The following is a 12781-nucleotide window of genomic DNA, read 5'->3' on the forward strand; positions in this document are numbered from 1 at the left end:
TAATATTACAACAAACCACCCCATCCCTACACACACATACACACACACGCACACGCACACTCTTACACACGCCACATAAAATCTGATAATTTCTTCTTTAGGAATGAATATATTCACCTTCAACTCTTATGCTTACTCTGGGACATAAACAAACATAAATATACATATATATACATATATAATACTAAAAACAGTCGAGAATAAATGATGTAAGGGAATGCAGCATGAATGGGACTGGGTACAGGGACATCTGTTGTACCACTACACCCATGTGCTAAGTCCAGTGTATACTGAAAAACGAGGAATGTTTGCATGCATTTTAATTTTACGAATTTCGCGAGAGCCAAGATTCACGAAATTACAACACACTCCAATGTTCTTGTCTACACAATATGCATTGCATGTAAGAAGCAACTCGCCAAAATTTAATGCCGTGAAAAAGGCCGTCGGCTCTAATTCGAGAAATTTCATGCCGTGAAAATATCTTGTTCGACAGTAGTCAAGAACATATTGAGGAATGTGTTGTCCATCACATTAATTCTAGACATTCTTGTACCAGCTGCAATCACAATATTCTAATCTGGAATTTTTGGTCCATAAAATCATATTCAAGGTCTTTGTGTTTGCTTATTCCCTCTTTTAACCTGTTGAAGACTATTCTTTTGTCAGATCTATTTCATGTAATTTATAACTTCTACATGATGCATATTACTGTATAAGCTGTTATTTTTGCATAAAGCTATTTTCACGAATGAGATCACAGATATTTTCATATTATAACGTTTTCGTGAATTATCGTAAGTGCACTATTAACCTATATAGTACATGGTGACCTTTTTGCGTGTTGTTAAATTCACTGTCCAACAGCCAATTATTCGCGAAATTCGCAAAAATCAAACCCTCGCCTATAATCTGTTATTTTAGCATAAAGCTATTTTCACGAATGATGAGGTCACAGAAATCTTCGCAAGATGTTGTTTATGCCAATTGACACAAAAGCACTATTAACCCAGTGCATGGTGACTTTTTTCACGTTTTGTTAAATTTGCTGTCCAACAGCCAATGATTTGTGAAATTCGCAAAACATTAAATCCTCGCGAAAATAACAGCTTATAAAGTAATTCATGAATAAAGAGACATTGCATTTACTTGCACATATGCACGCACACACACACGCACACACATACACACACACAGAGGCACCTAGTACACCTTGATTATCTTCTGTATGGCTACGCGACAATTGGGACACTCCTGGATCAGTAGCTTGTTGAGGCACTGCTCACAAAACCTGTGGCCACACAGCAGCACACAGTCTTTCCGATTGCTCATGCAGAGCGAACATTCCAGTTCCTCCCTGTACTTCTTGATCTTCATAATCAGGAAAGACTTTGAAACTTCCGAAGTCATCATGCGACTAAGGGTAGTAGAGTCTGCAGGTATAAACAAAGAAACATACAAAGAGACATATAAGCAACTTTTAAGGATAAGTTCACCTTCATAGACATGTCGGTTGAGAGAATGCAGCAATATTAGTAGAACACATCAGTGAGAGTTTGAGCAAAATCGGACAATCCCTTCAAAGTTATGAATTTTTGAAGTTTCTGCTCGATCACGGCTGGATGAAAAGACTACTGTAGCTTGTGATGTCACATGAGTACAACGATACAAAGAAAGAATAAAGAAAATCCAAAATATTTCCATTTTTCTCGCATAACAAAAAAACCCTCGACTTCTCTCTTTCAGAAGGCAGGGGGGAATAATATTACCCTTAACATACATCAGCAGCAAGTTGAAGAAATGTGCACTTTATTCAAAAGGTAAAGTTTTGTGAAATTCTCTTTTTATTTTCCTTATATAGTTGTACGCATGTGACATCATACACTGTAGTAGTCTTCTCTTCCAGCAGAGAATGCGCAGATACTTAAAATATTCGTAACTTTTGAATGGATTGTCCAATTTTCCTCAAACTTTCACTGATGTGTTCTACTAATATCGCTGCATTCTCGCAATCCTTATGTATATGAAGGTGGACTTGTCCTTTAACTGCACAGTGGTCAGGCAAGCTAAAGGAGGAGTTTCACCAACAGAATCTGTTGTATCAACATAACAAGGTCTCCCCCCCCCCCAAAAAAAAAAAAAAAGTGTATGCCTTACCAAGTGGGTACTGATGTGTGTTTTTTAGCGCAATACTAGCTGACTAACATATTAATCACAGAGCAATACCACTGTGAAATTGTGGGCTAACCACCATGGGGTATTCCCTTGACAACCAGAGAGCATGCTGGATGTTGCCTGATATTAACCCTTGGAGACTAGTCCTGAGTATTATACGGGCAGGGGTTTATAGGAAATATGTGTTACAGCAAAATCAGCTCACCCTCAATGGGTTCATTTATTATTATATGCCTCATTTGATGAATCTGTGATTCTGATTGGCCAAAGGTGCAGTCAATAGTCTTTTGCTAGAATGAACAATAGTCAGCTTGTGGTTTTTCGAGACATGCAAAAGTACAGTGTATATCTTGTGCCCGAATCAGTATTTGCGTATTGTGAACTACACACAATCTGCACAAGAATGGTTTTTGGCTCCATTGTCAGACCACATTCGAGAAAAAAAATCTCTGAATATTGGATTTTGCCATTTTTTCAGATATTCGAAATCAGCCCTTGACCAAGAAGTCTGGGAAGCACACTGGGAACGAACATGCTTCAAATTGCATTCAAACTTGCAAAACAAAAGGAAAATTAAAATCATACAAATTGGCAATAAATGTGTTGAGAAATGTGCTAACAAATTAGTTCTTCGTTAAAGGTCCTGTTTACCTTTGGGAGCAGTGATTTAAAAAATGTTAAAGATATCACATTTGATGCATAAGTGTTGGTCAGTTGTATCACAAAAACATCCTACCATATAACAATTTCGCAATGAAGCCTAAAGTATAAGGAGATATCACTATTTTTCTCAATAAACCCTAACTGTAGACGGTTTACTCTGGAAACATTTTTATCATATCTATTGTTCACATTTTGTATATTTAACAATACTTAAAATCAATTATACTGGTTCAAATTTTTACATTGGTTGTTTCTATCCCAAACTCACATTTTAGAACTAATTTGAAGCACTAATGCTGGATTTTTGTTTCATCTGCAAATTAAGTTAATTCTTTAAATTAGTCCTTTAAGTGTAAAAGCCCTCACGGATTGCTACCACCAGTCAAAATTGTCTCACCAGTAAATGGTGCCCACTGTTGTCCCATGGATGGGTCTGCATTGGTGACAGAATCAATCCTTCTGCCCAGCTGCTGCACGTCTGATACAGCCGCCTGGATACACAGTGCACCAGAAAGTAAGACAAAGGACAATTTCAATCTATGCTGCCTTCGAAGACAGGACAAACAGATTATCTCTTTAAAAGAAACTCAAAATATTGACATTAAATGATGTTACAAAGGATCTGGAAAGTGAGCCAATAAAAATTCCTTGTCTTCATGAGTTACATTTCTATTAAAAGCTGGTTATTTTCTAATGCTTGCAAGTAATTTAACACACAGGTCAAGTTTGGTCAGATGTCCACGCAAATGGGTTCAAATCAAATACATGTGTACTCAATCGGCCTGGGTACACAATAATAACACAGTGTGCATCTCTTGTTACGTTCTTCTGCCTTTGGCGAACCAATACACAACTGGCTGCAGCTGTTAACTTGTACAACTAACAAACATATATAATACTTTCGATTCTTGCAGTCAGTCAGTTGCCATACAAAAAACTCGACAAAAGAATGCATTAATTTAAATAGACATATATTTTCTGGCAGAAGCTTCTCTCGCAAAGTAAGAGAAAAGAAATTGGTACTGATCCAGAGAAATACGACATTACACTTTGATATCAGCTGACTCAGGGTTGACCGCTTACAGCAACTCTTACTGTAAGCACAAAGAATCCTCTAAATCCAATCTATACTTGTGTTTATAAAGGATACTTGGGGCTCAGCATTAATCCATTGTGTATGTAATAGGAACTCTCGTGGAAACCAGTCAGGTATAAAAACTTGCTAGTTTGTTTTTATTTTGGGGGATGGTGTTTTTTGGAAAGGCCTAATTTCATAACGCTTGAAATTCCCTTTAACAATCTGTTCATTACACAGAACATATCAACAAGAATCTTTCCTCGGAAAATGCAAACCGAAAATAAAATGAGCAGATGAACACAAAGAAGTGGCAGGAATTTCTTTCCAACGAAATAAACACTGCAGCAAGGACAGCCATACAACTGGAGGAATACTATTTCACAACTTGCCACGTCCTGAGATGTGTGTGTGTGTGTGTGTGTGTGTGTCAGTGTTGCCGAAGTGTTGCGGATGTTGTATAACACCTGTACAGTAAAGCTATGTCACTGATTAATTTGTGAGCCATGCAAACTTCTAATGACAGCAGGGTCTATGCTGTAGAGCCAGAAATTTTCGCATGCATGAAACTTTCTTGAATTTTGCAAGGCGGAAAGATTCGCAAAAGTAAAATGCACGCAAAAATTCTCGTCCACACAATGCATTGAATGCAAGTAGCATTTTGCAAAAGTTTCATGCCGTGAATGTGTTTCTGATTTTACAGTATTTGAATGTTACCCTGCATTCGGGGCAGCGCTTGAAGAGCTCAGAACACTTGAGGCAGACGCTGATGTGATTGCAAGGAAGAAACTGTGCGTCGGCCACCCTCCCGGTGCAGCGCGGCATCCAGCAGCGGGCCAGGTTGGGCTGTAGCACCTTCTGTGTCGGTGTCGGAGTTGGTGTCGGGGTGGGACCCTCAGGAGTGGCCCACTCCTCTGGGGTACCCTGTCCGGGCAGGGTGAGCTGTGGCAGGAAGCGGGCGATATTAGCGGCTCGGCTCGGATGCGGCAAAGGGCTGGTGTCCGGGGTGCACAGCTTCGCCTCCTTCTCCCGTTGCCTGGCTATATGCTCCCTAGGCTGCACCTCCGACTCCTCTCCGTCGTTCTGCCAGCCGCCACCGCCAGACTTGCTGCCACGAATGTCCGTTCGCTGCTGGGGACAATACTCCTCCTGCAGGAACCTCTCCTTCTCACGCTGCATACGGATCTGCTCAGGAGTCACTGATGTGCTTGGATTTCTGTTCTCATTCGACTGCCTGGAGGATTTGGGCGTGGCAGCTGCTGCTGCTGGCCTCTGGTAGAAATTCATCTTCTGCTGTTGCATCTCAATGTGTGGAGATTCAGGCTTGGAGCTTTGAGGCTTTTGGGCCCCTGAGGGAAACTGGATTTGTCTGTCTGTCGAAGGCGCTCCTTGTAGTCTAACAGGTAAGTGACAGATGCATTGAGAATTAACTGCCTTTTTCATTTTTCAGATATCTGTGCCAATCGGCAAAGAAAGCACTCAAGTCTGCATGCATGCCAATTTATGACCAAAGCTCATTCAGGGTTAAGGACAGAGAAAACAAGGAAAAGTAGAAATTACGCGGTGCGTAATATATGTCCCCGCCGGAAGTAGCATTCAGTAGCAAAATGTACAATATAGGTAAAAAGATGAAGATCAAAGGTCAAAGAGGTCAAAGGTCAAAATTCTATGTAGAAGTTTTGAAGCCCTCACCTAGTGCCATCACATAAAGCAAACGGAATCGAAATCGGGTTAGAAATGGCGAAGGAGTAGCATTTTGTAGCCAATGTACAAAATAGGTAAAAAAATCAAGGTCAAAGGTCAAAGAAGTCAAAGGTCAAAATTCTGTGTAGAAGTTTTGAAGCCCTCACCTAGTGCCATCACATAAAGCAAACGGAATCGAAATCGGGTTAGAAATGGCGAGGGAGTAGCATTTGGTAGGAAAATGTACAATACAGGTCAAAAATCAAGGTCAAAGGTCAAAGAAGTCAAAGGTCAAAATTCTGTGTAGAAGTTTTGAAGCCCTCACCTAGTGCCATCACATAAAGCAAACGGAATCAAAATCGGGTTACAAATGGCGAAGGAGTAGCATTTTGTAGGCAATGTACAATATAGGTCAAAAATCAAGGTCAAAGGTCAAAGAAGTCAAAGGTCAAAATTCTGTGTAGAAGTTTTGAAGCCCTCACCTAGTGCCATCATATAAGGCAAACGGAATCAAAATCGGGTTAGAAATGGCGAAGGAGTAGCATTTTGAAGCAAAATGTACAATATAGGTCAAAGGTCAAGGTCAAAGGTCACAACTGAAATTCTGTATAGAAGTTTCAAAGCTCCCATGTAGTGCTATCATATAAAGCAAACAGAATCAAAATCGGGTTAGAAATGGCGAAGGAGTAGCATTTTGAACATTTTGATCACACACGGACGCACACACGGACACACGGACGGACGGACGGACGGACGGACGGACGGACGGACGGACGGACGGACGGACACACGGACACACACACGTACGGAGCCCGTTTCATAGTCCCCTGCTCGAACTCGTTCGGCGGGGACAAAAAATTTGCATTGTCGGATTGATGCAAATATGGTATATCAACTGATATGGTATAACAGGGGCAAAAGACACAGCAGTAAAGACTGGTGGTGACATACATTTGTACATAATAAAGTCTTGTGCATGAAATCAGACCCCCTCCCCCCAAAAAAAGGGATGAATTGTGAAGTGACATGATAGGTGCTGTTAAAAAATTGTCTTGAGACTGCAAATAGAAACTGCAAACTGCAAATTGCAAACTGCATAATCTACGCCCCTGATATCAAGAAATAGGAATACTAATAACTAGGAAAGCGTTGTTGCAAAATTGTTGAAATTGCAAGTATGACTCTAAGCCATCTGAAAATGAATCATAATCAGACAAAGACAAACAATTTCATTATTTCTAACTGATAAACAACTAGGATAAAAAGACTAATTACCAGGACCCTGTTGTCTGAAATGAATTTGAGGATGCACAATAGATATGCAGTGGCGGATCCAGGGGGAGTACACCGGGCGCCCCCCTCCCTTTAGTTTTTGTTAAAACAAAAGAAATAAAAAGAAAAAAATGGGGGGGGGGTGCGTGCGCCCCCATTTTAATTTTGTAAAGGTGCTCCCTCTTTTCGGAATTCCTGGATTCGCCCCTGGATATGCAGGTCCGCCAGCATTCCAACATCCAAATCAGGGAGATTCCACACAGAAATCAGAGAGATACACGTATCTGTGTGTTACACGCATTTCAATGGGCGAAAATAATTCCCAAATTATGGAGATTTTAATATTCTCTTATTCAGACATGAATGGATTTTGACATTTTCAGTTAGACTCCTGCAGAATCAGGGAGAATTGGCAGCTCTGGATATGCGACAACCACAATAATCCAACTTACTTTCGTCTGGGAACAAAGTGTCTGAGAGCAGCGCATATCTTGTTGTCTGGAACCAACTGCAGCGGAGTGTGCCCATTGTTGTTCACGTGCTGGAGATTGGCGCCGTGCTCCACCAGGAGGCATGCTAGGGCAAGACCAGATGTTGCCACCGACTGGTCTGGGATACGCGCCTTAATCTGCAAATTGTCGAAGTGAGATTAAGACAGTGGATAAGCACTTGCTGTCAGGCGAAAGCTCTGTGGTCTAGTGGAGATGACGCCTGTCTGGAGATCAGGAGGACATACTAGGTTCGAATCCTGCTCAAATACGTACGCCCATGATTTTTTATCTTGGCTACTACTAAAACACCGATCAATTCAGTGCTTATTTACGTCGATGTGGGACAGTTTGTCAATCAGTTGCAATGAAAACATTTCAACAGAAGAATTTCATGAATTCGAAGTGGATAAGTCTTCGCTCCATACCACAGTGAACTTACTTTTCAGATAACCAATCTTCTACAGTGTACAAACTATGTGGGTAACTAGGGATATTTGAACATTCGCAAGTGAAACTTTGCGATCTTTAACTTGGCGATCTTTTGCCAGTGTGACCGCGGCTGGCTAGTGAGTATCATTTGTTGCTGCTTTTTTCTAATGTATGTGTGTGTGCATACATGTGCAGTAATCACTTACATAAATATACTGTAGTAGGATAAAAAGACAAAAGATTGTGCAGTTATATCTTGCTGCATCATGTTTCAGTAAAAACTGAACAAAAAAAACATTGCACTTGATAGTGAAAACAAATTATCTGGGTTCTTGTATTCACAGTGGAAATGTTTACAAATGTAGTCTGATTTATGAAAAGTGAAGGTACCGTTTATGAATCACAGTTAGATTTCATTGCAATAAATTTGATAACTATACACAGCATCATGTGCGGGTAATTTCATTCTAAAAGCACAAGATACCAACACATTGTAATATAAGATGTCTGGATTCTGTGATTGCAAAATATGATAAAAATGTGATTGGAATCCTTAATAAACGCTTTTTATTTCTTTGGAGGTATAATGTGTACCATAAGCAGCCATAATATCTTTGTTACATTTTCATTTTCCAATACTTCTTATACTAAGCTGTGTTTTTTGCAGAAATAAGATCTTTGCTCCAGGCTGTGAAGGCTGTAGAATGCCCCTGTGAAGGGAATACCTTTTCGAGCGGAACGGTCTCGTGAACTTCCGGATATATGACCTGCCTCAAGAGGGCGACATGCAGACTCGTGTCACCATCAGCATCGGTGATATTGGCGTTGGCACCAAGATTGAGCAGGGTTTCGACAACCTCGACGTGCCCCGCCCCGACGGCCAGACGCAGGGGAGCGTGTCGTTGTTGAGTTAGCGCATTTACATTGCAGCTGCCCTGATGATAACATGACAAATCACGTGGCTATAATTAGTAGCTGTTACTGTACGATAAAACATGGATGGCATGATCCTGCTCTCTCTGTTATGGAATGAAAACTCAGGAATCAGTTACCTATTCAGTTAAGGCAACTGTCATCTACAGAAACATTCAAATCTCTCACACTGAGGACAATAATTGCTGTCTTTAATGTTCGGAACAATTGTTTTTTTTATCGGGTATGTGTTTGTTTGTTGTTTGCCATTTTCTTCTTCATTGAAGTTGGAACATGCATACATGTATATATCTATCTTTTCATTTTTGAAGCCCCATGAGCACTGAAATGTGGACCTGTGCACTATACAAGTAGCCACTATCATAATTATTAATATTATTAAAAGGGAAGTTTCCCTGCACATACAGTACCGTATGTCCAAAAAAAATTTCAACGGGACCATCCGAAATGATATCTTTAAAAGTACTGAATCAATTGAAATGCAAATTCAGGGTATGAAACTATAACTCATTGCCCACATCTTACAGAAAACCCCATTCGATTTGCTTCAGTGGCCAAAGAGAAATGAGGAATTTTGAAGAGGATGTCAAAAATCTCTTCCCTCCAAGTTCTGTCTATTGTATTCACACACAAAAGCATCGAAGTGCTAAACTTGCAAGAATCAGAGTCATGACATGCTTTACAACTTTTCACATTTCTCTGTGACCGCTTAACCAAATTGAATGGGGTTTTCTGCAAAACAGAGCTAAGATGTTATGTTTTAAGACCCTGAAGAAGCATTTAGACAGTTTGATCATATTGGGTGTTATTAATGCGAAAATTTGATTGTAATTTTTTGGGGGGACATACTGTATATGTATACTGTAGCTTTTAATAGTGAATGCACACATATCAATGAAAAACTCAGAAAGGTTGTGATGCCACCATAATAGAATAAAATTTACAAAATACTGGAGAAATCTAATCACTCTTGAGTTTTTACACAAGGAAAACTTTTCCAACCCTTTGCTAGGTCAAGCACTCTTTTAAATATGATTTTTTTTCTTTTTTTTTCTTTTTTTTGGGGGGGGGGGTAATATTCCTCTACTTCCTCATTCACATCACTCTGCTTTTGTGAAATCACGACAGAAAAAAATACAATATTGCTAACAATTATCATTATTCAGGTTTGTTCATATTTTCTACAAAAAAATGACCACACCATTGTGATTTTATGTTAATGCAACTACGACGAACAAGCTTACTGTACAAAGTACAGTTATTTTAAGCATGTATCAATAAAAATGAGATACTAAAATGCAAGCTGTAGTTGTGCACCACTGTATGTAGAAACATGGCTGTCGGGTGGGGGGAACAGAGAGCATTAATTGCAACTTCGCAGTAGTGCAAAGGGGTGAAAGGTCAAGAAGTTCACTCACCTTTACGATGAGTATTCTGACGATGTCGGGGTAGTTGTTCATGGCGGCGATGTGGAGTGGCGTGAAGCCTTCGGCATTTGGCACTCCGGCCATGTCGGGATCCTTTGCAATCATGAGGGTTATAGCGCTGTGAGGGAATCAAGACGGCAATGTGTAAGGACCCTGGCTAATACTGTAAAAGTGGATATTTTCACACGACCGATTTTGTGCTCAGCCGTGCAAGAAGAGTTTCGTGTGCTTTTAATTCCGCGGAATCAAGACATCAACTACTGGAACATACGGGCAGCAGAAACATTCGCATGCTTTATTTTCGTGCTAGTTTCTGGTTGCGCGAAATGCGCGAAAATGTCCACTTTTATAGGACATCTAAGCAGTCACTAACTGCAAACATGATATTTTTCCACAAATACATAGTTTTTTTTTTTACCGAGTGACTCAAAAACATAGTCACAGGTTTTTGAATTAGTGCTGCACAAATGCTTACTTGTAGGTTTTCATTTAATTCACAACAAAAAGAATACATTTCCTTGTATGAAACATCATACTGTATACTGCCCAATCCATTGATGTGGACTGCCTGCACGGGACTAGCATACACACATGCACTCAAATGAATACTTCTAATAGTACTAGGGCACATGCACATACACACATACCAAGGGGGTACCACTAACAAAGTGCATGATTCAACCCGTTCAAAAATGTGCAGAGCACATTGTGAAGATATTTTGGCTGACTATAGAATTCTCACTAGACAAAAATAGTGCAAAATACACAAAAAAAATCAATATACTGTGAATATTTCCAGTCATCCAAGACTTGCCAGAAACTACTGGAAGACAAAGTGAATGGACACTCTCGACTCATGCTGTGCTCAAAATAAGACATTCATTGTGCAAATTAGAGCATAAGTTACATGAATCTACACACATACACGGAGTGTTTGTATATATTATATACAACGTATCAGGGATCAACATTAGTGGTGGCATAGAGGTCTAGGTCTGGGGCCACCAAAAATTGATGTTGGGACACCTAATTTCCAATTACATTATCTTTTGGTGGCCTAATTGGGCAACTGAGATTCAAAGTGGATTGTTTCTATTTCGGGCCAAGACAATTTTTTTTTTTTTTTTTTGGGGGGGGGGGGGACAAAATTTGTTATTACTGATGAATGGTGGCATCTGTATGACAAGACAAAAGGAAATGGATCAAGTAAATTTGCCAAGTATCTGTAATTTTCCAAGATTATGATTGTTACGATGCATTTCTGGCAAGAATTTGTCCATCATTCTATAAAACAGATGATGCACAAGTCTTTGCACGCATCAGAGGGAATAGTGTGCATGTGGTAACTACTGAATCCAGTCTAAACCCACTCGGCTGTGCCTCATGGGTTAAACAATTCCTTAGTTACTCTATCTAACGCACACAATTCGTAATGACGCACTTAGAGTTTATGCATCATTTGTATACTGTTACACTCACTACTGGTTTCCCTTTAGGGCCGCCCACTGCACCGGATTGTACTTTCTCTTGTTGGTCTGCCGCATGTTTACAGCTGGGTTGTTGACGAGCAACTCCATGATGTCGCCCTGACGTACGGCCACCGCATCATGGAGGGCGGTGTCATCAAATTTGTCCTGCCACGTAAAAAAAAAAGAAAAATATTACAAGGAATGACACCAGAAAAAAAATAATAAAATCAATTGCTACAAGAGAGCCTTTGCATCAATAGGATTTACTCCACTAATTTTTGTCCTTTCTTTTTTCCAAATTAATGCAAAACTTTCAGTAAAAATGATGAATGATCAACATGCAATGATGTGCTGCTATTCACCCAAAGCACTGTAAAACCAGATGCATTTGCAGCATGAAACATTCAGGAATTGGAGTCCAATGCATTTTTGTGGCGTGAAACTTAAGTGTAGAGCCGACCATGAAAAAAATTATGAGTATACTACATGCAAAATGCATTGATGATATGGGAATTTGTTGAACGCATGCCTGAGCATACCTTGAGCATGTACTGCAAATAATGTACTATACATTTCAATCCAGCACATGAGCCTAACCTTTGCAACAGAGATGACAAAAACTTTCATGCGCATTTTACTTTTGCGAATCTTGGAGATCACACAGATGTCATATCAAAGTCTGTCTCTTTTTTTTTTTTCGTTTATTTTAGGGAATAATGAAAAGCATACTAGTAGATAATTGCATAACATGCAATTGAGAACCTGCAATTGTGCTTTTGAGCCAGTGAGAGCAAAACTTTGACTGCGTGAGGACAGCGACATTTACAGCATTTAACACAGGAACATCATTGCACTGCTGAGCATAACATTCTCTGAAATGTCTTACTAATATTAAAAAAAGAAAGATTGTTGTGCGAATTGGCCGGAGATTTCCGGCTTCGAAATTATTTTCACAAATTCTCTCACTCTCTAAATTGAATTGAAATTCTCCTGCTCTAGCTATGTGTCTCCCTCTGGAGATGTACTTCTTCCTTCTTTTTCCTAATATTTAGCCTTCTCGCTCCCAATTTTATATCTTGTCATGTGTATTCAAAAATATGGATAAGATAGCATCAGAAAGCATTTTATACCCGTAGAATCCAGTGTCCGACTCTGACCACAAGA

The 12781-nt window shown here is 39.7% G+C and overlaps 1 protein-coding gene across 1 annotated transcript in view; it reads right to left on the reverse strand.

Annotated features, from left to right (window-relative positions):
- Positions 1-1203: 1203 nt before the first annotated feature.
- Positions 1204-12781, reverse strand: part of LOC140238518 (E3 ubiquitin-protein ligase MIB2-like) — a 47957-nt gene continuing 36379 nt past the window's right edge. Inside the window, exons 11-17 of the mRNA XM_072318422.1 lie at positions 11628-11782; positions 10140-10266; positions 8514-8723; positions 7321-7496; positions 4631-5309; positions 3236-3329; positions 1204-1433 (exon numbers count right to left, since the gene is read on the reverse strand). Of these exons, the coding sequence (XP_072174523.1) occupies positions 1204-1433; positions 3236-3329; positions 4631-5309; positions 7321-7496; positions 8514-8723; positions 10140-10266; positions 11628-11782 (1671 nt within the window). The remainder of the gene's footprint in view (positions 1434-3235; positions 3330-4630; positions 5310-7320; positions 7497-8513; positions 8724-10139; positions 10267-11627; positions 11783-12781) is intronic.

Source organism: Diadema setosum, chromosome 15, assembly GCF_964275005.1.
Source record: "Diadema setosum chromosome 15, eeDiaSeto1, whole genome shotgun sequence".
NCBI lineage: Eukaryota > Metazoa > Echinodermata > Echinoidea > Diadematoida > Diadematidae > Diadema > Diadema setosum.